Source organism: Panthera leo, chromosome F2, assembly GCF_018350215.1.
Source record: "Panthera leo isolate Ple1 chromosome F2, P.leo_Ple1_pat1.1, whole genome shotgun sequence".
Taxonomy (NCBI): domain Eukaryota; kingdom Metazoa; phylum Chordata; class Mammalia; order Carnivora; family Felidae; genus Panthera; species Panthera leo.
This window is the reverse complement of record NC_056695.1, coordinates 24,514,930-24,542,110: the sequence shown is the minus strand read 5'-3', so window position 1 is coordinate 24,542,110 and position 27,181 is coordinate 24,514,930. Positions and strand designations below refer to the sequence as shown.

At 35.6% G+C, this 27,181-nt stretch overlaps 1 protein-coding gene across 2 annotated transcripts; it reads right to left on the bottom strand.

Annotated features, from left to right (window-relative positions):
* Positions 1-508: 508 nt before the first annotated feature.
* On the bottom strand, positions 509-27,181 carry PI15 (peptidase inhibitor 15). 2 transcript variants are annotated; one of them, XM_042924199.1, is made up of 6 exons: positions 27,092-27,181; positions 26,232-26,536; positions 6,412-6,530; positions 5,243-5,375; positions 5,007-5,122; positions 509-1,877 (listed from the first exon to the last, which is right to left on the bottom strand). In XM_042924199.1, the coding sequence occupies exons 2-6, from the start codon at positions 26,502-26,504 to the stop codon at positions 1,742-1,744; spliced, it is 777 nt and encodes a 258-aa protein (XP_042780133.1). In that variant the 5' UTR covers positions 26,505-26,536; positions 27,092-27,181; the 3' UTR covers positions 509-1,741. The 2 variants fall into 2 exon arrangements, with proteins under 2 accessions (XP_042780133.1, XP_042780134.1); XM_042924200.1 differs by having other exon boundaries at positions 26,232-26,564; positions 27,092-27,117.

Sequence of the window (27,181 nt, the reverse complement as noted above, 5' to 3'; positions counted from 1 at the left end):
GTAGCTTCCTTCTGTTATTTGCACTCTGGAACTAACGCTGTTTGCTTACTCTAACTCTATGGAAGCTTTACATAACTTGAATCTCTTTCTCTCCCTGTCTCTCTCACTCACTCACCCCCACCACACACATAAAATTAATATAAGTGTCTTGACCCAGATGTTGACTTTTTCTCTCTAAAGCGGTTTCCTGAATGAGGAAACACCACATTTCCAAAATCATATGAGTGAAATTTTCATAGTGACTTTGATTGGACTTCCACAATCAAATTTAATGGAGGACTGAAAATTATTCTTCTTCACAGACATAGAAATAAGATTTGGTAAGTAGTCCTTAGCTAACCATCTGAAGAGGGCTACTCTGCAAAGCCATAACTATGGTGTGCGTGCAGGATCTTTAATGTGATGCTCAAAGGCTCATGGTGATTGGATTGATTCTCACCAAATAATGACATAAAGAGACAGAAGTGTCCTGGCATCTCTCCAGTTTTTGTTTTTGTTTTTGTTTTTGTTTTTGTTTTTTTTCTGGCATCCTTTACCCTCTGCTGACGGGCCTCAAGATATGCTACACTCTCAGGATAGGCCCTTCTGAAGCTCTCCGCCTATATTTTTTTGTGCAGTAACTGTATTTCTGTGACTTCATACCTTAATTCTCTTGGGCTTTCTCAGAATTTTTTCCGCGTTTTGTTTTCTGTCTTCCAAAGTCACAACTATTTACTCTAATACAGTAATCCCTGGGCAGTTAATTCTTGTCCTGCCTCTTTTAGTTCCAAGCATTGTAGCTACATTTTCATGCTAATCAGAAGCCTCACATATTATACTGGGTGTCTTACCACCTATTCCCCCAACAGGTGAGCATGGTGGCATCTACTTCCTCAAGCTTACATTAAAATCAATTTAAAAAAAAAAACTGTAAATTTATAGCAAAATCATTAAACTGCATTATTTTCTGAATATTTTTGTGAGCTTCTTGAAGGCAGGAACTGTATCTCGTTATCTTTGCATTTTCAGAACATAACGAGCAGAGTGCCTTGCACACAGTAAGCACTCGACACATGATTAACTGCTTCAATAAAAGTGATTAAACAAAAAGCATGATTTGACACTTACATAAGTTGAGCATATCCTTTGGTGAACCCAAATAAGACAAAATATACCTCCAGAATGAAATCTTGGGTGATCAATTAAATTATTATGTCCAGATATCACTGAGTATTATTTGCAATTTATCACTTTGTAGGAATTATAGAAATGGGTGCTGAAGATGTCCCACCACCTCATATATATTTCAGAATAGTGTTTTTAAAAATTTCCCTCAAGTTAACTACTAAATCACGTTATTGTCTGCGTTACATCATCTATTATATGTGTGTGCGTGTATATAAATATACATATATGTATATATGTATCTATATACACGCACACTACATATAAGTCAAGTATATATTTTATTCCTTACAAACATAACATAATTCCTTTGGAAAGCAAGTTTTGGGATTGGATGCATCAACTATGTCAATACTATATCTACAGTATTTTAATTTGGGCTTAGAGATCAGAAGATAGAAATGGATGTTTTGATTACTTCAAGATGAAGCAAACATACTAGACAAACACAAATTTATACAATGAATAATAAAAGGAAAACAAGATTATTATAAAATATGTATACTATGTGCAAAACTCAATATATATATATGCCTATTCCCAGAAACCATTCTATTTCCTGAAGGAAAAGATAAGCTTATTTAAACCAGTATAGGTAGTTTGATGTTACTCCTGGAAAACAAAGATTGTCAGTACAAGATCCTCCATAACTTGGAGGGCAAGCTGAACATGGTACCCCTACTTTATATGGTGCTTCTCCAATCCAATTGCCCCTAGAAAGAAGAAAAAAAAACATGTAAGTGCTATATTAATGCCCATTTAGAACAATTTGATTGTCCTTAAGCACATGACCACATGTATTGACATGTAATGATCTTTTTTGAGAAGTTTAATCAGTTTAGGAAGGCACTGAAAATTGTATCCATTTCTTATTTATTCAGCAATGTATTATTCTCTAAATCTCACTTTTTAAATCTTTCTCTCTGCAAAAATTAATATTATCTTAATTTACAGACTAGAAGTAAAGCACTACAATGAATAGTGACATAATTAATGTCAAGCAAGGCCTGATGCTTATTCAGTCACCACATCTGTCTCTGTCCTATAACTAACTGCCTTCTAGAGCACATTGGCAGGACATACTCCCATTTTTAAAACTCCCGCTAATGTTAAAGATGATAATATATACATGTACTTAGTATTTTCTGGGAGGCTTAGAAATGATGAGGTGAGCAAGAAGTTGTCATAAGCACAAAACGAATAGATTCGTTTCTAAAGTTGTAAAACATTTTAAGTTCTCAACATTTATAAAATGAGATACAGAAAACTCCATTCTCATGGTAAGAGACTAAGGGCTCAGAGAAGCAATTAAAGGTGATTTCAAAACCTTTTGTCATGTGTAAACTCATAGCTTTCGTTCTTAGTAATACAGTTTGTTTTTTGATAAGGCTAAACAGACTAAATTGTTTTGTGTTAACCATATTTTTATCTGTATTGATAGCCATGATAATAGTAATACATTAAAGCCATCACTCATGACAGTTAAAAATAGCCATAATGCCTTACTGTTCATTTATGAAGAAAGTAATAGATTTATTTTCAGTAGCATGGTACCTAGAGTACTAAGAAATAGCAAGATAGCCAGCAATTTGAAGGAAATTGAATGGTCAGGAGAAAATTTGGTTGCCTGTCAATAGTAAAAATCAGGGTTGAAGATAAGACAACAGTAGGTAAGAGGCTAAAATATGAAACAGGTGGTTCTCATCTTCTTTAAGACCTAAAGAAGACCAAGCAGTGACACTTAAAGTGTACCTACATAAACTATCTACTGAAATCAGTCATTTAAAAATTCAGGCTTTGATCTATAAAATATTTATAGAGGAAAATTTATCTATAAACATAAAAAACATGCTGATTAGCTATTCATATTACAAAATGTCATCAGATTCCAAGAGCGTCCACCTCTGTTTAGTTCTTTCTATACTCTGCCCTCTGGATAAGCTTCCTCGAGTATAATTTGACAATGTCACATGCTTACCCAGAAACACTCAAGAAGCTCGTGCTCTTATGAGTGTAGCTCACCCTTCTATCCTAATCTCTCCTATTTTATATTCATAATCTTATTTCCCTCTGTATCTTTACCCAAAGCTATAAATGTATATGGACCAAGCATATGCTATTTTGATTTCATATCTTTCTCTTTATTATACATACCTTTGGAAATTATATAGCACATATTTTTGGTAACATAAACTTAGAAATATAATTATATTGCATGTAAAAAGTATTACATATTACATTACAAACTTTTATATAAATCACAGATTTTTACCAAATAGAGGATAATTATATTCAATAGTAAATCAGTCAACTAATAAACGTATATTATTAATCCTTTTATTTTTTGTTTCCTATTCCATCTAATTAAATTCTCCCTCCCTGTCTCCTTCTCTCACTCCAACTCTCTCTCTCTCTCTCTCTCTCTTTCCCCCACTCCCCAAAAACAGGCATGAGATAACTTTATATTTGCATCGGAAAATTCACACTCAAATATTAGGAATTTACAACTTTCTTCATTGCCTAGGTTTCAAAATAGTGGTTCTTATTTATAACAAATAAAGCATATTAACACAATATATTAATCTCTTGTACCCATAAAACAATCAGATATCTCATCAGTAATACTAGAAAATTCTAAAAACAGAACAAACAATTGAAACACAAGTCTCTTTTACCATATGAGTACTACTTGGCCTATTTATGTCAGGAAGAAGGGTAAAGGATTAATAGGAAAATATAAAGTGTGAAACTGAAAATATCCAGCAAATGCACAATTTTAATGCTTTTGGTAATGCAGACACATTTTACTTTCCAAACCTTATTATTCTAATAATTGTGAAGGGGGACCATGGGGAAAATCACTATTTTTCTAACTTTGCAAAAACACTGCAACTGGCATACTACCATATAAATGAGTAATGCAGTTATTTGTGAAACGTTTTCTCATTCCCTCCCCATATTGGCAAAGTCAGAGAAAATCTTTGTTTGGAACTTACTTTGGAAGACACCAAGAGTGTCATAAATCCTTTGCACATTTTGGTATTTACTCCAAATGGGAACAGACTCATGTATAAATACTGGAACATTTTATCATCTGAAGAAGTATTGTTATCAAGAAGGCATTTTATCAAATGTTAACAAAGGCTTATTTATTCTCATCTTGTAAAGAATATTTATAAATATGACTATATTTTATAATCCTTGATCAATTTTCACAATACATTTTTATGTATTCCATAAGATAGAACTAATGAAAAAATTTTTAACTTTCAATATTGAAACTTAAATCATGACAAACCTTTCATTTAAAAAGAAGTCATAGCATTTAAATTTTCCCTTCCAGTAATAAATGACTCCTTAGCCATCTATAAAATTAGTAAACCGTAACTTTTAGTTTTATTCTTAAAAGAAAGAAGGAAGAAGGGCTTTCTTTTGCTTTCCCAGTTAAAAAAATAAGCCAACATTCTAGTACTGATAGATGGGAATGTTGCAGTGTTGATAAAGTCCCTATGAGATTCTTTTCTGATAACTTTTATAGAGCTATCGAAAGCCTGGAAGTACAGTGTTTATTTTACAGTTATCATCACTAAAAAAAGATGGTGAAGGGAATTTAGTGAATCTCCATACCTCAAATTACTTTGCGTAAAATTTTAGCCCCAAATACCAGTCTTTGTGAAAAATAACTGTTCATCTCAGTATTTTTCAGATATACTGGGGTGAAGGGAGATTTGAGAATTAGAGGCTATTGTACTTAAGCCTTATTCATATTAAAACAATTATCTGACTGGAGCTATTTAACATCATTAAAGGTTCCAGGAAGTAGAATCCAGCCTAGTACTCACTTTGGGGCATAGTTGCACACCAGGTAAACTGCGCGTCGCCATACAGCTCCCCAAACATTCATGTTTTGGCAGGTATGAATTGCACATCCTATCCGATTGGAGGTGGCCCAGACCATCTGCAAAAATAAACCAATACGTCATTACTGAAGTTAAAGCTAAGAAAAGGCATATTCCCCAAAACAGCAAGAACGTTTTTAAAACTATGAATCAAAACTTAACAAGACAATTGAAATAACCTGTGTATAATGTGTGCACATGGGGCCAAAACATCTCATAGGACATCTGGGGTTGCAATCCTGAGGATATGGAAAAGCATAATCTTTCACTTCATCATACCATGGCTTGACCAGCTGGAGAATAGAGCGATATCTAGATATCAAGAAAAACAATGACAACTTAGAATACAGTAGTGGTAATATATAGTGGACTCATGTTAAATTATAAGTTAATTAGTTTTTTTTACTGGTTATTCATGCTGAATGAAGAGGAAATCCATGCCTCATAATTACCATCACCACCTAGCAGAATCCTCTATTCCTCCAAGTAGGGCCAAGCATGAAAATACCCGGGACCAAGTAGGGCCAAGCATGAAAATACCCGGTGAGCCTATACTCACTTAAGAGTATGTCTGGTTGTTTCAAAAAACGAAGTACAAATATTTCAAGAATCTTCATCTTTATCTTGTTTTATCTATATCAAAAATTTCTCCCACCAGAATCATATATATAATTAAAAATTAGATATGCAAATGTAGTTGTGATACTAGAACTTAGTGTGTTTTTTTTTCCCTTAAACTTGAATTACTTTCATTGTAATAATAGCACACCTGATTTTTCTCCTCTATATGGAAGAGAATGGGTCTTTGAAATGTTGGATGATGGCATTCCACAGTGGTGGAAAAGTTATCCTCTCATTGGGGACAGCCTTTCTCATAGCTGCACATACTTGCATGTATATATATATATATATATATATATATATATATGTACATGTAAATATAAATATTTTGTATAACACACACAGGCATACACATACAGATATATGCAATCATGGGAAAGTTGCATAAACACAAAAATGGCTTCTGCCACAGTCAAAACTTTTCTTGAGGATATAGGATATAGCACACATCTAATCCTTTCAAAGACTGTGTGAGGTAAGTGAAGAATACAGCCAAGGAATGGTGTTCCAAAGGTGAAATAGGAAACTGGTCTCCTTAGGCCCTTTAAACCAAATAAATAATCCTTGAAGACATCTGAGACAGTCATAGGCCAAGCATCATTGCTTGACACATAATGAGCACTCAATAAATATTTGCTGATATTACTTGAAATTGGTGTCACTACCCCTTGGGATTCATAAGTAATAAACCATGTGGATGAACTGTATCAGTGAAACTGCTTCCTACCTTCCAGTTCGTACCGACAGATTTTGGCCCAAAAATCTCAGTAAGTAAGAAGGTCCATGGTCCCAAATGCAAGTAGCTGCCCAAGCCTCTGCAGATTTTGCAAGATTTTCATCCCAAACCTGTGAAGGGGAAAAAAAAAAACTTTTCATTTTGCCAGTTTTGCTAGTAACTGACAAAAAGTAAAAGGAAGAAGTGGTACTACTACCTCCTAAAGTCCGTTCAATTCTGGTTCTTTAGACTATTTTAAATAAAAGGAAGCAAACTGAGGCCATTGATATTCAAAACTCTGTAATGCAATATAATCATATAATGGCATCCTCCAAATCCTAAGTACAAACATCAGTTTTAGTAAAGGATAGGTGAACAAAAATACCCTATCTGGTTGTAATTGGGGACACTTCATACTGACTACCGAAATTGTAGTCCACCATAGTCCATTGATGATCCTAGAGGTCATCTTCACAGCACCAAGGAGCCATGTGATTAATATACCTTAAAAGCTAATATCATCCAATTATTTATTCAAATCAATTTACCAAAATTAATAATGTCTAATATTATACTGTAATTTTTAAGGGTCAAACCATATGATAGTATAATAATTCCCAAGGAGCCTTCATATTTTATATCATTTGAGTCTTTGGTAGTAGAAATAATATAATAATATGAGAAGTAAATTTTAGTTGGTATGAACTGGAAACAAACTATGATAAAAAATAATTTGACTATGCTACATAGGACTGCTATGAAAATATAGCATATGATGGTCCAATGAAATAAATTAAGAAAAAAAGTAATTTTTCTCAAAAAATGAAGGTGTTTAAATTGATGATGAGGGTGTTATTGATGTATAGCTTATTCTTTGTTTTTTTTTTTTTATTTTTTTATTTTTTTTTTTATAGCTTATTCTTTGAAAAGAATTGTGAGATCAAATTTAAATAAGCCTTAGATTTAATATACATTTATATTAGTTACCATATAGATTGACATTTTCATCTTTAAAGCTGTATGGGGAAGTTAAGCCAAGCATCTGTGGACCTGCCAATGATAAATCAACTCTAAAATGGTAATACATATCTTTGTGAGAGAGTGTGTGCACACAAGTGGGGAAGGGACAGAGAGGGAGAGAGAGAGTCTTAGCTGGCTCCACATCCATCAGGGAGCCCAACACGGGGCTCATCTCACCTCCGTGAGATCATGACCTGAGCCGACAATCAAGAGTGAGCCATAGACTCTATGAGGTGGAGTCATAGACTCTATGAGACGGAGCCATAGACTCTCTCTATATGAGATGGAGCCCTGTGTCAGGCTCTGCAATAGCAGCGGGGAGCCTTCTTGGTATTCTCTCTCTCTCTCTCTCTCTCTCTCTCTCTCTCTTTCTCTGTCTCTGCCCCTCCCCCACTCTTGCTTGCTCTCTTGCACACTCTAAAAAATAAATAAACTTAAAAAAAATAAATAAAGAGTTGGACACTCAACCAACTTAGCCACTCAGGCATCCCTGAAATGGTAATCTGTTTTATAACAAGTTACAAGGTACAAAAACAGAAAAAGAGAATATTTGTAATTCTTATAAATCAATATAGAAAAAAAATGCTTTCAAAATTTTTCCCTAGTGAAATGTCATTTAGTGAAGTGTTTTTCCTTTGTAATGAATGATTTTAATTGAATTTTATAGTTTGTATCATGACATTATTTCCTAAATCATTTAAATATTTACATATTATTCTATCTGAAAAAAAAAAGTTATTCAAATTGTGACTAGTGAGTGGTTAGTAGTATATTTTAGAAGGTTAGAAATTACACAAAAAGTGACAATTTTATAATTACTCAAATTCACATGGAACTCCCCATATGAAAGTGTATCAATGTCCCGCTGATCGTTGTGCTCCTATTTTTCATAGTCTCCTTTATTTTATCATTCTTTTGGTGACTTTCTCCTCTATCAGGTTGTACGGAGCTAAGCAAGACTCACCTACATTAGGGTTGATGGCTATGAGTTCACTGTGAGTTATAAAGCTTTTAAGCAAACTCACAAATCTGCTAAACTTATAACACTGAAAGCCTTAATTTTCCACAAGGGTAATGGGATATATATATTTATTTAATATAACAATGTATTTAAGTGAAGAGAAATTATTTTAGTGACTTTGAAATAAAACATGCAAAAATTAAAATAATGGATGAACTCTTCTAGAAATACTTTTGTCCCATGAGGCCATGGCAGTCACCTTCAACAGAAATTTGTTGGTTCTCAGAAGATGTTTTAAATTAGGAAAACAAAGCCATCTTACATAAACTCATCTAGAATTACGTTAAAATAAACTTACAAAGTTTGTATAAAATCAGAATTATTTAGAAAGGATCTGGAGTAGTTCTATGGTGGCAACAGCCACATCTCCTTTGTCCATATAAAGGAAAGATTACTGAAGGAGTTATAGCAAGATACACTTTCCTCAGTTATCCAGACTACATCTGCCAATTTTGAGGATTAAATTAAATGTGGCAAAACATTACACAATGCCATTTAATCAGTCAGTATTCAATGTTACATACAGTATCAAAAATGGAAGCCACTCTTTCTATCATGAGATTTTGTACTACTGTTTTCAGTTACTTAGCACAGACATAAATATTATAAATTATTACTTCAAACTTCTCCTTTGTTTTATCTGTAAAAATCTGGGCAAAGTGTATCCACAATACGAAATACATTTATAATGAAAGTCTTAATATTCTAGGACTGAAATGAACTTTTAAAAGCCATTTGTTTGACTGATGATGGATTTATCTAGTATTTATTCTTTTCATGTTTTTTTCAATGAAATATGGATTTATTAAATATGGGTTACAGTTCACTGAAGTACATAATAGCATAATTAATTTACAAAGGAATTCCAGATGGAATAGCACCAAAAAATTATGTCCCCTGATGGGTTCCTAATTAATTGTAATCACTTGGGAAAACAATGCATCTAAATATTATTTACATTTTGAACTACAATGTGCACTCAGATCAATAACTGCTAAAAACACTGAATTATAGTCTTGTCCTAAAATATCAGCCCAGCATGGCACAAATAACACTGACCTGAAAATCAAAAATCTTTTATTCTAACCCCAATTCTACTGCTAAGATCGTCTGTGACTGAAGACATGTCAATTATTCTTTCTCCCGCTTAACTCATTTGTGAAATAACATTGGATGGGGTCATTTCTAGGGTACCTTTCATCTTCTCTTCTCATGATTTAATATACCTAAGTAGCCTCAGCATCAAAGTGGCCTACCGCTTGCTCAATTCTAGCCTGTTCTGTTCCACAGAGAGAATAAAACTAGATTCCTTTCAAAATAATCAAAAATATTTAAGGCTGTTACAAATTTAAAAGTAATTTAGCATATATAACTCTATCTTTATGCTCATTAATATACTTTAAAACTTAAAATTGTGTATGTCAAAAAGATAAACCAAAAAGTCATGCCTGAAAAATATCTTACATGAACATACTTTGTTAACCATGATAAAGGACTTTGATAAGAAGACAATGTATTTAGCATTACTGATGTCTACATTTTTATGCATGACTTTCTATGTACAAATATTACAATGAAAATTTTGGAGAAGATAGTTAATGGAGGAGGGATAGTCACTTTCTTTCTCTCTGTGTGTTTACTTTTAAGGAACTGATGGGAGGGATTTCTGCCTGTCTCTATATTCCTGAAGGAAGATGCTAGAGGGCATGTTGGGCATGGGCTAGGTCCCCCACAGAAAGCTGGTCATTTTGACTTCCTGTGGGAGACATGGTCCACCGTCCCTTTGATACCTACTGCAAGGGAAGTCAAAGGTGCTATATACTCTTTCTTGCCTCTTTGTCCTCAAGCAAGACTCACAGCCATCCCATAGAGAAGGGGAAGATCCAGCTTGAGTAGGGAGCTCTGAAATTTAGGAATTACATCAGTCACATCTATGGGAAAGTTAAGATCTGCATTTGCCATCAGTCTTTCTCCATTGGTTACAACTTCCAGGAGAAAATGGGTATATTATTTATCCCCTTAATATCCAGTAGTATTTAAATTTGTTAATAGGATGAGAGGTCTAGGAGGTTTGAAAATAGCAAGCAATGATAACTTTACTTAATAACAATAGGAAATTTCAACAAAAAGTTGGGGGCTATAGGGAGTGGTCCAATATGATCTATTTTTTCCTATCCAGAAGCTCTAAATTGCAATGAATGTGCAATGTGCAATGTGGCCAGTGTAACCATGTGAAAGAAACAAAAGTTCAGGAAATGAACATGTAAATTACTTAAGCATTTAACTTAACATAGCTTTCTGGATGCTTGATGGACAATCTATCTTCTGACTTTTTCTGAGTATGTGTAGCATTTATTTGAAATAATTTTAATATTATATCCTACAAATACAGCAACAGAAAAGGGCACACATGTGCACTTACTTAACACCCTATGGAATGCCTAGTAAATATGCAGCATACTACTTGTTAGCTTTATGGAAAAGCTAAATATCTGATACTTAGCTCTTATTCAATAAGCTTGAACATTCTGTATTTCTAGTTTTTGTCCTTCTTAAATAGGTAAGATGCAGTCACAGAAAATTTAGCTGTAAACACGTACAATTTGATCTTGCCTCCTAAAGGTGAGGCAAAAATTAGGCCTATTATGCATGGACACCCAAAAACATTTACAAGACCCAGTAGAGCTTAGATATTGACTCAATTAGATAGTTGACAAAATAAAGATTGCTTAAAACACACATATGCTTGTAGGTATGCCCCAGTGCCCCAAATAGTATTCTTCCATTTCTTGTTGTTAGAGCCATTTAGTTGGCCAGCTTATAAATGGATTGATTTACTTTGTACTAAAATGTTCACCATGAGGTACTCTACTTGTAAATATTAGCATCCTGTCTGTGGAAATCGTAGTTGGACTAAGCTATGAGAGATATCCAAAATTCAACCTGATGTCATTTAAATATCTAGAAGAGTTGTAGCTCCAAGAAATAGAAGGGGTATGAAAAGAATGCAGATTCTCATCAAGTTCGGTGGTCTTTAGAGCCTGAGCTGAAGAAATACAAAATCAAATCAAAGAATGTTGCAGTGTGGGAGAAGTTTGCTGACTTTCATAAGCAGACAGAATTGAAGAGTGATGTGGTCCAGTCCAAGGATGAGGTTGTTTTGCCAGCTATTTCTGTAAGTTTTGGTATCCACAGCACAGTGACAGCCAGAATCAGGAAGCACACTGACATCTGAAACACCCATCTTAAATCCCAGTCAATAGCTTGGACAACAAGAAATGTCCGAATGGAAGGCAACCCTAGAAATTACTTGGGAATACATCCCCAACATTGTTTGGGATGACATAGTGCTTTTTTTGATGGGTAATATCTTTTAATTCCACACATAAGATTTAAATATAGAAGTGTTTGAAAGAATCAAATTAAAGTGTTAGAAAAGAATTTCTGACTAAGGAACCTATGTGAACTTAATATTATTAGTGGTGGTGAAGAAAATGTGCTCATTAAAACAAGAGGTTAGCTTTGTAATTGCAACATTAAATATACAAATGAGTAATTACTTACTTTTGTGATTTTGAGTTGGAAATTATAAAAAAACTTGTTAAATTTTTAAAGGAGTATTGCAAAATATAGAGCTGAAGAGTCACTTTATTTTAGACTTTGAAGACACTTCAGTATATGAAAATTATTTTCAATAAAATAACTGAAATACTTTTAAAAGTCAAATATATTAAATGTGTAAGTGCAGTTTAGGAAATTTAGTTAATTAAATCTGTTGGTAATAAACATTAAACAAATGTTGTAAAAATGCTAGATTTATGAATAGAACAAAAGATTTATAAATTGCAGCTAAATTAAGGAGGAACCAGGAATATTAATTTTGAAAACAAAAGTGACCTCTTGAAAAATCTATCCTGCTTATGGAAACCATCTTCAAAGACATAAAATGCTAAAAATAGAAAATACCACACTTTGAGTTTTTAGAGATACATTTCTAAGTTGGCTATTGTCATGGATGCTGTGATAACAATGCCATTGGAGACAGTTTGACATGTCCCTTGGACATGTATTTTTTAGAGCATTGTGTGGCCATTTCTTGTATATTCTGATACAAAGTAAAGTCCATTTAGATAGACAAGTGTTGAGGTTTCAAAAAGATAAGTTAGCTAGGACTGTTTGGTCTTCTCCTGAGTTAGTCAAATTGGAAAAGGAGTACTGACTTACAAAAGTGAGAAAGAACCATTAAAAAGACATTAAGTGATGACAAAATTATTTCCTCCAAGGGCAGCCAAAAGCTTTTAAAACACTTCATGGGCTTTTGAAATTGGTGGGTTTATCTCTATTAGGTAGAAATGCCTAGTGAAATAGCCAGTTAAGGAAACCGAGAGCTGAACACATAAGGGCCAGGGTTAAACCAAACAGGAGGGTAGGAATTTGTTTTGGTAAGGCTGGAGAAGGATGGGATGTTTGGGGAGGGGTAGGGCACAGGAAGAGAAAAGGCTTTCCTATGGGAAATTTTTGGCATTAGACTAATGAAATAATACAAAACTGATTCTACTTTATAGGAGAAATAGATAGTTAAAGGAACATGATTAAAAAAATCCCCTCAAGCCTCAAAAATAACTACAAAATGTGGGAACACATTATATCACAAAATATCAAAGCGAGGTCCTAAGCATTTTTTCAATGCTTAAGAGAAGATAATGAAGATTTCCCTCAGGTGAGGTGAGTGCTACCTTTCATGTAGGTGGGAAAGGAAAATTTATATAAGATGATGATGTAAAGTGCACTAGTTTTTAATGGGAATCATTGCCAATGACATACATTTCTTAACAACAAACAAAAAGGCCTCTTTTGACCCCTTTTCATCTTCCAATTACTGCATCATTCTCTCCTTCCTTTTACAGTGAAATTCCCTGTCTTAACTGAGAATTACCAATTTTTCTCCCACCCTTCTCTCTTGAGTTCACACAGGCAGACTCCCCACCCCACCTCCACACCACCCTGCTCTTATCAATGTCATTAGTGGTCATTTCCTGGTCACTATCTTACTTTCTTTATTCGTAGCTTTTGACATGACTGACACCTGCTGTTCCTGGACACACCTCCATCTCTTGGTTTCATGACCCCACACTTGCCTCTGTTGCTGCTGCTTCATATGTTTGCTGATTCTTCCTCATCTCTCCAACCTCTACTTACGGGAGGGTTCTTAGGACTCAGGCCTCGTCCATTTCTTTTCTTTTTTCTCCCCCTCCTTTGTTTCATCTATATTCATCATTTAGGTAATCTCATCTAGTCTCACAAATTGAAATACCATTTTTATGCTGGCGGTATTGTTCCAAATTTTATCTTTAGATTATCAGTTGAATTCCAAACTAACAATCCATCTACCCACTTTAAGCCTTCTATTTAGCATATCCCAAACTGAGCTCCAGATATTCACAACCCTACCCCACTCCCTACCCCTAACCAGCTACTCCTGTAGTATTCCTTCTACTAGTGAAAGGCATTGCCCATCTTCTAGTTCAGGGGTCACCAGATCTGTCCCAGAGCCTGTTGATATATTGTCTATGGCTGTTGCTGTGCTACAAAAGTAGAACTGAGCAGTTGCAACATATGCCATATTTACTATTCGTTCCTTCACAGAAGAAATTTATCTGCTCCTCCCCAAATCTTGTTGACCCTACCTTCAAAATACTGCATATTCAGAATATAACCACTGATCACCACCACTATTGCTACCACCTCAGTCAAAGCCACTACCATATGTTATCTAGGTTATTGCAAGAGACTCCTAACTGAGGCAGGGCTTCACAGGTACGAAGCCTTAATATATGCATTAATGAGGGTATGGATAAAAGATACGTATTCAGATTTGAGTAAGAGTACTTAAATATGATTGGTGGTTAGGAAAGAAAGTTTCAGTGCTTTAAATCTATGCATGGCTAAATCTGCACTGTGAAACTGTACTTGACTCAAGTGCTTTGAAGACATTAGAGCTCTGTATAAATATAGTCACTCTCAAATGACTGTGTTGGGGGGATGGGCTAATAAGGAAAATGAATAAAGTAGTGTTGGGTATAAGACGGGAAAGTACTGTTGCTGCTGGACCTCTGGATAGTTACATGGGGGAAAAAGAGAGAGAGAAAGACTTAGAAATGAGCAAATTTATCCCATCCAAAGAGGCTACTCCTCTCTAACCAATTGCTGACAAGTATGAAGTGGGCTCAATATCTCTAGAATTTTTCACTCCGCAGGATAATCTAGAAATCCTGATGTATATGTGAAATGTATCAACTTTAAAATTTGGCAAATAATTTTTTAAATGTAAAGTTATATACAGTTCAATATCATGCAGAGAAATATGCTCACTAATTAGAATGGTTGTTGAGACTACAACTTATGAACTCTGAGTAAGGTATAATTATGTTTACATAGATGTGGCATCTTCCCTCCTAATATCTGTGGACACTGGCAGGGAAGAGTGACCCAGGAGCCACCTTTGCCCCAAAACTCCTACAACAGACTTACCACACAAGGACTTCTATTTTATCCTCAACAATGAAAAATGCAAGAAATACAAATTTCTAGATTAACCAATAAGATCCTAGGTAATGCATTCATCTAGGCAGCCAGTAAATTAATATTCACTGGGAGGCACTAGGTATTGTGGGTTCAGCAGTCAGCAGGCCTGACATGGACTCTATCTTAAAGTTTAGGGAAGAGACAGGTAACAAAAACACTACCAAATAAATAAATGAATAATTGCAAATTGTAATGCATCACATAAATACATTATTAGGTAATACACTATACATATATGTAATGTATATAATGCATCATATTAAAATGCTCCAAAAGAATCATGTGCTACTTAAAAGTTTGCTTCTTTTAAAGTTTCCTTAGCCAATCAACCATATTCTCAAGTGAACCTTGTTTCATGTTCTAGACCCACAGTGTCCACATGATGTTTGGTTTTGAAAGCAGGTGGTGAATACTTTCAAGTGAAATTTTGCAATAATATAGAATTATACTTAGGATAATTCTTCCTTTTGCTTAGCCTATTAATCCTTTCAATATATAGTTTCTTGACAAATAAGTGGATATTTGAGCCACGTAATATTTTCTTCAGCTCACTTTTGTGTCCTAAACCATGATTTAAGAAATTTATCACCTGGGAAATTACTCCAGGATCTCCTGGGGAACTTTTGAGAAGATAGATGCCTAGCCCAATCCCGGACCTATCACATCAAAATGTTAAGACCGGGGAGCTTGAATGTGTGCTTGCAAAAATAGTTCTGTTCTCTTCTGGTTAGAAATAATTGTGTAAAGCTTTATCTGGTGGAGAGTCATTTTGACTGCAGAGAACTCTGGGCCTCCCCTCACCTCTCCCATCCCTACTCACCTCCTTGTCCTGCCATACCACATGGGACTTTTCAGTAAGAAAGGTATACTTCTAATGGTTAACATCTGTTAATTGTCACATATAAGCATTTACATCAGTATCCTTCCTCTCAACTCTGCTCTATTACTGATTGAAGTTTAAATAAAATTAAAAATAGCATTTTATCAGCAAAATGTCTCACTGTCACAGACACTGGGTGGTAAACTCTATGAGGATGTTTGTTCTCTGTGTTCACAGAAAACAGAACTATTGGTGAGAGAGGTGGAGATATGGTCGTGTATGTTGCTATACAAATAAGCCAACATCATTCACTCTGAGACTGACAATTTCAGTAGAAAGGAACATGTATTCTATGGCTACACGGGTATGAATAACAGAGATAACAGAGGTATTTACAGTGCTTATTTAGAAATCATGGAAACTTTAAATGTCTTTATTAACTAAGATATCACAAATAACATATGGGAAAAACATATACAGAACTTTCTGAAAATCCAAAATCTTGAAAAAAAAGATAAAAATTTTAAAAATAAGGCAAACACTTTGCATTATAATGACACTGAATCTGTATTTAAAATATACATCCAACCTACATGCAATTTATGAGAGTATGAGAATATTACACGAATCAGAGGAGAAGGTGCCCACTGATTCTGCCAACCTAACTTTAGGATGCATCCACAGAAGTAGAATAAATGGAGAGTGATTTGTCATTGGTACTCTGCACTTGACAGGTCCCATGAATTCTAGGCATCTAATTATCAGAAGAGCATGCACATACAGGAACTCCTTGCTCAGAGCCACATTGCTTCCATTTCCTGAGACTTTAATGGGCACCATTCATCTGTGTATGTGTGGTAAAAAGTGTGTGGGGAGTACACTGATTTTCCATTTATTTAATAATACAGTATTGTACCTTTTCCAGTATTTTCAGAAAGCAAGTGTCTTTGTACAACCTTCTTGATAAGCTATGTTGGAATACTGTGCATACAAGAGGTACTTAATACAAGGGCTGAAGGCTAAGAAAGAGCTGAGTGATTTAAGATCAAGAGTCCCAGACATAAATGTTCACGGCTCTCAAAGACTTGAGGCACTATCATAATACAGAGTTTTCCTATATGGTTGCCAAGGGGAGAGAAAGAATACCGGGAGTAAGATTTGATTCCACATGAAGAAATACTTTCTAATATTCAGTGAGGTCCTCAAATAAAACGCATGTAGGGAAATTCCCCAGCCAATGGTCTCAACAGTGGGAAAGGAACACATGAAAAGGAGTGTGTATCATATGGTCTTTCAAAGCAGGGGCTTTGTTGTCATCTAAAACGGTGTTCACACCATTTTGTTTTACCTGCTTTGGGACCTGGGGGAATTTACTCACTGCTCTCCAAGTTCCAAGTCCTGTTTCTAAATGAGAAAAATTGTCCTCATCTCTCAAGACTTTTCTAAGGATTAGACAGGATTGTGACTGAAGAGTATTGAGCACAGCCCTAGGAGGACAAGGGTGTGCTTAATGGTAAACATTATTATCATTGGAGGCTCAGGCCCTGGAATGGTTGTGATCTCAAGTTAACTAGAAAGCCACCTAAAACCAGAAGCAGCATGAAGTGCACTTTTGATCATGTTATCTGGCAGCCTAAAGTTTAAGAGACCAAGCTTTAATCTCAACAAAGCAGGCAATCAGATAAAGTGAAAACAGATAGACCCTTAAGCAACTAAATAATCAGAAACAAAATTGTATGTAGATAATAAGTTTGCTTCCAGGGGAAATAACATCAGGCAGTGAAAGATAAAACTTAGAGAACATTTTAGATGTCTTAAAACTTATTAATGCCCCTGTGTAAATCCCTCTCTTACATATGTTCAATCTTTAAGTTTTAACATCATTTTTGGTGGATTCTGGCAAGAATTCTCCTTCCCAGGGAAATGTAATACCCATCACCTACCATTTAATACTGGAATTGTGAGCCAGGAAGACATTTTCATGTATGGTTAAGTTTTTTCACCAGCTCAGTGTTACAATAATCTAAAAACTGATTTCTTGATTGTTAAACTATCCTGTGATACACATGCAAATCCCAAATCTTGCCATTGCCCACATCGTTAGAAGAATTCAAATGCCTTTCCGCCTACCCACTGCCTGCTGAAAACATGATCTCTCTGGAATGCAGAGATCAACTTGGTAGAATGTTCATATTTAATGAAATTATGAAACGTGAATTTGATGCACTTTTTAGGAGAAAAAATATTGTGTCCTTAAGCAACATTTCTCAACTGTTTCAGTTTGGAGTATGTGGTGTGAAATTTTAAGAGTCATGAAAAGTTTAGTCTAAAACCCCAACTTGTTGGGCATTGTTCCATATTGATGTCAAAAAAAAAAAATGCTTGGTACCTGATTTTAGACACTATGGGTAACACAGACTGGAAACATTCAATTCCCATTGATGTACTTTATGCCAAACATTTTCTTTCCTTGACCACTTTAAGCTGTTAATCTTGATTTTTCCCTACCCTCTTCCTACAACATTCTTTAGAAATTCTCGTTGGCAATTAAATATCCCAAGTTCATAACTATTTAATGGCCACTGACTATTACATGCCTTTTAGATATGCTAAGTTCAGGACATCAGACCAGTCAGACTAGTTAACTTCTATTTTCCTGAAGTCCTCTGATTAGTTTCCAAAAATATCTTATCCTGAATGTGTCAAAATGACTAGATGGACTTGGTGCTACCCAGGCCCCTGAAATGGATTTAGATTTGTGTTGATTTAAGCCTCAGTACTTGTTTAAAAAAAAAAAAAAAAAAAAAAAAAGGTACATGAAACCTTCTTGCAAAAATTCTTGAGTAGATTCCCAGACATAAAATCATCCATCCACGCTGTCTCCATGACAGTATCCTACCCCTATTATGCAAAGTAGTCCATGTTGATTACCAAAGCATATTCCTATCCAAACATTTTTATAGGAAGAATGTTCCCTCCCATATACTAGCTACCTTTTTCAATCATTATAGATGCATACCTTGGAAAATAAATCTGCAGCCACTTCATAACTACCTGAAATCTGATTTTGATTTTGAGTTCTCCAAAATCCAGAGAAACCCTGTTGTCCTGGTAAAAAACAGAGGTAACCCTCTTCACTGCTTCATCATATACATCTTCAATCTCTCCCATAATGTAAATAACTTACTTCTATTGATTTGATCTCTAAATTCACTTTGTCATATCCCTATGGGCTTAAATGTCAGTGTTCAGTTATCTCTTATCCAGACTATTAGAACAGCCTCTGAACTATGCACCCTGCCTTTACTTCTGCCTTTTCTTTCTTTTTTTTTTTTTTTAATTTTTTTTTAACGTTTATTTATTTTTGAGACAGAGAGAGAGAGACAGAGCATGAACGGGGGAGGGGCAGAGAGAGAAGGAGACACAATCAGAAGCAGGCTCCAGGCTCTGAGCCATCAGCCCAGAGCCCCACGCGGGGCTCGAACTCACGGACCGCGAGATCGTGACCTGAGCTGAAGTCGGACGCTTAACCGACTGAGCCACCCAGGCGCCCCACTTCTGCCTTTTCTAATCCCTTCCTCACCTTGTAGCCAGAAAGACCTTTATGAAATGCAAATTAAGTATATAACTTCCCTGACTAAAACCTTCAATAACTTCCCTTGATTTTAAAATAAAACTAAACAAGTTTTTGCATGCCTTTTCCAGCCTTATCAAACACCACTTTTTCTTTTACACACTATATCCAAGCAACATTGAATATTTATCCTTGCCTTCGGTGTACCATTTACCTTCTTAGAGCACCTTACCACACCTACCACACCTTCTTTGCCTCTATACCTCGAGTCCAAGTCAGGGCAAAATATGTCTCATGTAATCCCAAAGCACCCTGTATTTTTTCTACTTCAGTACTCAAGTTGCTACTTTTCCACTCACTTGTCTGCTCACAGCTCTTCCTATAAAAGAGTGTCTCTTTGCTCCCCATTGAATCTCCTAGCACAGTGCCAGCACATGAGTAAATAAATACTGTGGAATGAGTGATTGAATAATGAATGACTCTTGCCCATCAGATCACCATAGCCATGCATTCTTTACATTGGGTGCCCAGAAAATGTTAAAAGTTGTTCATGAAGTGTGTTAACATTTACATTTGCACTTTAGAGGCTGTCTTTAAAATGGTTGCAAAGAAAATGTTCTTAACCTTCAGCTGACTCCATACATGAATAGCTGAACATTCATATATAAGTAACACGAAGTAAGTAGTATTAAGCAACATGCACCTTGGAAGAAAATTCCTACAAAATGTGCCCAGTGTCGATTGGAAGCCAAGACACTTAAAAGGCTCTACATCTACGAGAACAGGAATGTGGCATTCCAAATGTGCTGGAGAAATGCCTTCCTGTCAGCAGTCTTTCTCAGTTCACCACTGGCTGGCAACAGGTCTCAGGAGGCTTTCTAGTAGTCATAAAAGCAGTCATTGAAAAGATTTAGGTTAGACACATCAAATTTCTCATGTTTATAACAAGAAAATTGAGTTATCCTTCCCAAGTGAGAGGAAATGCACCATCTGGGACAATATATGGTTTCATTTAAAAAAAAAAAAAAAAAGACATGGATAGACATAAGTGTTTGGTCAACTATTGAATAAAGAAAAAATAAGGAGTTTAACATTATCTCCATTCTCTTCCCAGGAAGCCCAAATGAACAAAATCAGCATTTTTCATCATTCCTGAGTCATAAATTATTGTGGGCAAATAGTTTATTGGCTGTTTCAAGGATGGATTAATCTATTCTCCATTCATTCATTGCAGTTATGCTTTCTGATACTTTACTACCTGCTGTGACTTGGTAACTAGTATTTTTCTCTTTTCCAGAAAAGTCTAGGAAGCCTTATTCTCTTAGCTCTGCAGATATTTACAGACACCAAACAAATGAAATGGCCCATATTATCAACATAGTGAAATTATATTACACTTTTTCAGCTTTAAGTTGTTCAGTACATATCCATCATTGTCTTTTCACTGTCCCTCACCTGCCTTGCCATCACTGTATACTGTCTATGAAGACTGCTATTTCAGGCACCGTGCTTCAGTTAGCTGTTCATACCTGTCGCTCTGCAGGTGCAGGTGTCTGACTTCTCCTCACCTGGCCTAAAGGGATGGCACTCCTAACCCAGTGGTTGCCTATTCCCCAGTCAACTTCACTGGCAGTCTAAACTCCATCAACTGCTAGGGCCATCTTTCTAAAATGCACCTCTGACCCTGCTCCAAGACCTCTATAGTCTCTCTAATTACTTTTGTATGAAGAAATGATCAGTCTCTTCTCAAACTCCTCAAAAGTATGGCTAACACATTATACTCTTTTGTTCCTGATGATTTTGTTCATGTGTTACTTTACCTACTATAACAGCCAAGCCTGCCCCTTCCTGAGCATCTATCTCAAATGTTCCTCCCTCAAGGAGCCTTTTCATGATTTTGCCAACAGGGATTATCACTTCTTTCTTTGATTTCTCCATGGTATTTTTCTGTACCTCATTTATTACATCAATCTTATGCAGTAGCGTATTACACTGAATTATATACTTAGTGTTTTCTTTCCTGTGTTGTTTTTTTTTATGGTTTTGTTTATATTTTAAAGACAAAGATTCTGTTATCAGTGGATCTTATCCTCTCATGGAGGGACCTTATCATTTTTAAAATCAATTTGTTCAATTGACTTGAATTCAAGGAATATCTTACAAATTTTACTCCATGTATGAGTCTTGCAATTTCATTCTTTTAGGGATAATTCTTATTCTAAGAAACTAGTGTGGTTTGTGGTTTAGAGTCATGGTTTAAGCTGCCCTTAGAAGAATGAAAAACAGCTGGTGTCCAAGGAGCTCTGGAAATTTGTCAATAAACTAATTGTGGAACAGAGGCCAAGAGTAAAGAAGTTTGACTTGCATATCTTAAGCCCTATCAATATTTTTTTTAAAAAAAGATACTATGTTTAGAAAATAAAATTTTTCAATATGTGTTTTTTTTTACTAAAATCTGGCCAAATATCCAAAGAAAATATTATACAACTATAACATGAATGTCAACACTCAGAGTTCAAATTGCTTCTACTTTGTCAAGGGTACACTGATATAACCAAGTACTTAAAAGATGATAAAATCATTTAATTTTAAGGGGCTTTTTTAAAATTTAGAAAAACCTTTTATTTAAACTTCAGGTGCATGTGATAAAATATCATATGTGATGAGAATACTTTCATTAAAATATGTAATACCAAAATTGATGCTACTTATAAACATGTAACAATTCATAGACATTTCAACTAAAGTCATCAAATAAATGTTGATCACTGCTATACTCAAGAATTTGCTTAAAACATGGAGATATGAAGGTGAATAAACATGGCCTGAAAGCTTAAAACTAGAAAGTTTGCAAGATCTATACAAATAAGCGTAGACTGAGTTCAATTTTGATGACAGCAGAATAACAGACATGAATGGTTATTTAAAGAAGTTAAAAGAAGGAGAAATCAAATATAGTTGTGAGGGTAATATATATATATATATATATATATATATATATATATATATATATATATATATATATATATATATGACACAGCATTCTGAGACTTGAAGGGCAGAGCTGTAAATCATGGAATAACCTAAGGAGGAGACATAGGGAGAGAGGCAGCATGGGAAAAAGGTTCAGAGAGAAAAGTTGTGGGTAAAAGGGACCCAAATCAGGCCACACAGTTAAAGAAAGCCCTGGGCTGGGGCACCTGTGTGGCTTAGTTGGGTAAGTGTCTGACTCTGGATTTTGACTCAGGTCATGATCTCACGGTTGGTGAGTTTGAGCCCTGGGTTGGGCTCCCCACTGGCAGTGTGGAACCTGCTTGGGATTCTCTCTCTCTCTCTCTCTCTCTCTCTCTCTCTCTCTCTCTCTTTCTCTCTCTCTCTCCTCACAGTCCCTCCCCATCTTGCACATATGCGCACTCTCTCTCCCAAAGTAAATAAAAAAGAAAAGAAAAAGACCTGAGCTGAATACCCTCTTCTATGAGGCTCCCATGGCTGCTATCACTCACTGATGAGGATAATCTGAAGACACAGTTGGTGGTCCTAGTGAGCTAAGAATCCTAAATTTTTGAGGTACCTAGTAGAGGTTAGGAACTAAGCTCACTTTCAGACTGCTCACAATCTAAATCAATGTTGAACATGTTAAAATGAAGGTAGTGGTGTTAAATTGAGATCTGTATTTTTCACCTGGCCCAGAGATTAGTCACTTAACAGTTTCTGCTCCCAACTCCAAGCTGCCAATTACATTGTACTTCCCTCAATGTTTCTCTGAGTCTTCACAAGGGATCCACATGAATTATTTCAATGGTTCAATTTAATCAAACCATCCTTCTAACCCACAATTTCATTAAATTGAGCACATTTTTTTTTCTAACTGAACTAATCAATTTTGTCCTACCTCAGGGCCTTCTCCTTGGCTCTTCCTTCCACCTGGGAGGCTCTTCCCTCACCTATCAGTGTGCCTGACTCCTTCCAGCCCATCCCTGGCCACCCTATTCAATTTCACAACCTGCCTACAACCTGCTTTATTTCTCTCCTCAAACTTATCACCTTTTAATGTACCATATAGTTTATTTATTTATCTTCTTTTTTCTCTGGTTTTCCACCCAGGGGAACCAGATGCATTTTATTCATGAATGTACCCCAGTGTTTACAATAGTGCCTGACATAGAATAAATGCTCAATAAATATTACCTGAATAAATACATGGGCAAATGAAGTGCATGCAGTATTTACATGACAATTTGAGACAGTCATTTTATTTTATAGGATTTACTGTGCTAATTACTGCTTCTCATTAACTTGACTAAGTGAAAGAGGATTTATAAAGCATCCATCTACTGATACAACCAGCACTGTATCTGGGTCTTACAAAATAAATCATATCATAGCTCCCATATTAGAGAAATTTTAATAGAAAAGAATATGCATATTATAGGATTTCAGGTGGTATTTTTAAAGGAGGAAAGATATTCTTACACCTCTAGGAGTTTCCCCCAATGGAACATAAAAACCTAGCAAATGAAAAGAGGCTTCCTAACACAGGCATCAGCTTTGAAATTACACAGATTTAAATTCTAACTCTATTAATACCATTCACTATCAATACCACCTTGGCCTACTCATTAACTTTTCTAGGTCGAAGTGATTTTATTTGTAAAAATAAAGATCACAATCTTAACCTCATAGGGAGAATGTGAGCTATCAAATGAGATCATCTACAAAAACAATTAGCCAACTCGTTGGCATGTAGAAAAAAAAATAAACGCATTCGGAATGAATTAATTCTTGACCAGTGGGGGAAAATATAACCAGAAAAATATGGCTTTTTTCAACCATTTATACTGTGTTGTACCCCAATGTTACTCATGATGAGCCCTCTGTCTTCACTATCATTAAAATAGTGAATTGTATTATATATTGGTTGGTTATTATCTATATTATTATTTTTTTATTCAAAAGTTTTTAATGTTTATTTGTTTTTGAGAGAGAAAGAGAGAGACAGAGCATGAGTAGAGGAGGGGGACAGAGAGGGAGACACAGAATCAGAGGCAGGCTCCAGGCTCTGAGCTGTCAGCACACAGCCCGACGTGGGGCTCGAACTCAAGAATCATGAGACCATGACCTGAGCCGAAGTTAGAAGCTTAACTGACTGAGCTACCCAGGTGCCCTGGTTATTATCTACATGATTATTCCCATTTTAAAAATAAGGAAATTGAGTCTCACACACATTGTGTAACTTGCAGGAGGTCACAAAGTAGGCAGCAGAGTTAGGGTTTGAACTCAGAGGATCTTGCCTCTAAAGCACTTCAGTGGCCTTGGCCCTACTTTGGTCTGCATAGCCATGTGATTGGCAGAGGAAATCTTTCCTAAACTCACAGTCTACATACTAAGCTTTTCTGATCTCACATAGAATCTCATGCACATTGCTCTCACAATTTATGCTAAATAAAAAAACTTATTTGTTCTTTTTGCTACATCGGTGTATCACCTTCTAGAAAGTGCTAATGTTTATTGAAGTCTATTTCGCTCTAGGCTCTGGTCTAATTGCTCAACCCCTCAACTCATACCTTCCTGATAACAACCCAAAGTGGCAGATACTACATGTATCCTCATATTAAAGGTGATGAAAATGCAATAACAAATTCATGCATGTTATATTTCAGGACTGAGGTGTGAACCTAAGCATTTAGATTCCAAAGCCCATATTCTTAGTCATGAGACTATATTGCCATTCATACACCAGAACTGATTATATCCTCTTTTCCTCTTCCTTTAAAAAATCCTAAGAAACTGCATTTTCAGGGAGTCTAAATTGTACTTCTATGAACTATGACTCTCTTATATTTGGCAAGTCTTTATTTTTCCTGTAACTGACATCTACAATTAGTCAAACTTAAAAAGCTTGTTTAAATAAAAGGTGAATTTAGAGTCTGATAGAAATACTAAATTTTTGGGTGAGCACTTATAAAAGGTTTTTTGTGGTACCACCCCCACCCTCGACCCCAACTGAGAAATACCAGACTGGTGATCTTCATTGCCTTAAACAGTCTCCAAGCTGTGCTCTCAGAAGGTGCTGAACTTTAAACCATAACCTTGCATAATTCGAAACAAAAAATAAAGTAACTTTAAAGAGACATCTATCCTTTCAATACCAACTCAAGGGTTTTGTCTTGTTTTTTACTTCCTAAGCAGGATGATTTAAACACAGCGTGCCTATTTTTAAAAGAGCAAAAAATGTGTCCATGGCAAGTTGGAACAGTGTGCAAGTGTGCTGGCTTCACTGTTATCTGAACAACAAGGCACTAAATCACAAAGAGGAAAAAGTCAGCATGTTCTCTGAAAATACAAATAGATCTGTGTCAGGAAGAGCTTTGTCCAAGAAAGGGAAAAGACACCTACCCAGAGGACAAATCATGGACACAAAACCTGTAATTTAAAAAAGTTAGTTTCAAGAAATGTTTGAGCTTATAAATATGATTGTTAGATAAACAAAGCACAGAAAAATCCCATGTGAGTCTTCTTTAAAAAGTGTACCTTTCAAATGTGGTCAGTCAACATACCCCGCTCTTTATCTTTGTTTCTTATATTAGTGGTTATGGGACTCACAAAAGAAAATGAGAACTGCCCCCCCCCCACCTACCTCCTTTAATTCCATGATGGAACAAAACTTAAGCTTACTATGCACATAAGAACCTAAGTTAAAATGTGTACAGGGCTCCATATCCCTTTACACATAACCACTGTTTAGATTCTTCAACGAACAATCGAAATACAGCGTCCTCACCCAGAACTTAAAGGAAACAAACTCCTCTTACCATATATTCCATGTTCGCAGCAGGTGGGAACACTTTCCCCCGAACTTGATTATGGTAATCAAGAATGGCGATCATGTCATTCTGCGAAATGTAGCGCTTCCGCCTGGCTTTAGGGATATCCGCAGAATCTAGTTGTGCTTTTAGTGCTGCTTCAATATCAGTGAAATTATTGGTTGGCGGGGATGAGTCAGTGGAATTGAGTAAGACGACTGCACTTGCTTCACAGAGAAGGGAGAACAGGAGTGCGCTGCTGACTGCAGAGATTGCTATCATTTTGAGGGGTGGAGAAGAGGCCACCGAGTTTGCTTTAAAGCAGAAAGGTAGAGTTAGGGTCTATGAAAAGAAAAAAAAAGGGGGGGGGTCCAGTGGGTATGAATTTACAAAGCCATCACTTGGGAGCATTTATTTGATTTTCTCTGAAAAATTCAAACAAATGTTGAACTCAAGCCTAGGAAACAACCTATATAGTAGTCGTTATACATTTTACTTGGTGTTATGAGTCAGATACCTAAGAGAAACTGCCTATAGATAGAGAAAAATAAACAGTGTGACTACAAACCCTACAATGAATGTGAACCGCTTGCCCCAAATGCCTGTACCACATAATGCATTACTGCACATATTCAGAGGGAACTCTTTAGGAATTGAGATTACTCTTGAGAGTGAGAAGGAAAAATGCATCACAGTTAACAACAGAGAATGTGCTGATAATGTGTCCCAGACATATATGGACACCAAGGATAGAATACATACCAAAAAGTTATAATAAGCCAATCTCATTTCTAAAAAATAAAAATAAAAATGTGAGCTAGTATAAAATCAATGCATGCAAAATAAACTTGTCGAGCTAAAGAGCTTACCTCTGCACAATGCCAAAATGAATATATTGTTCTTCCAAAAATTTAAAGTTCTTTGCTAGGTTGTAGCATGAACTCTTGTAAGAGTGTGTC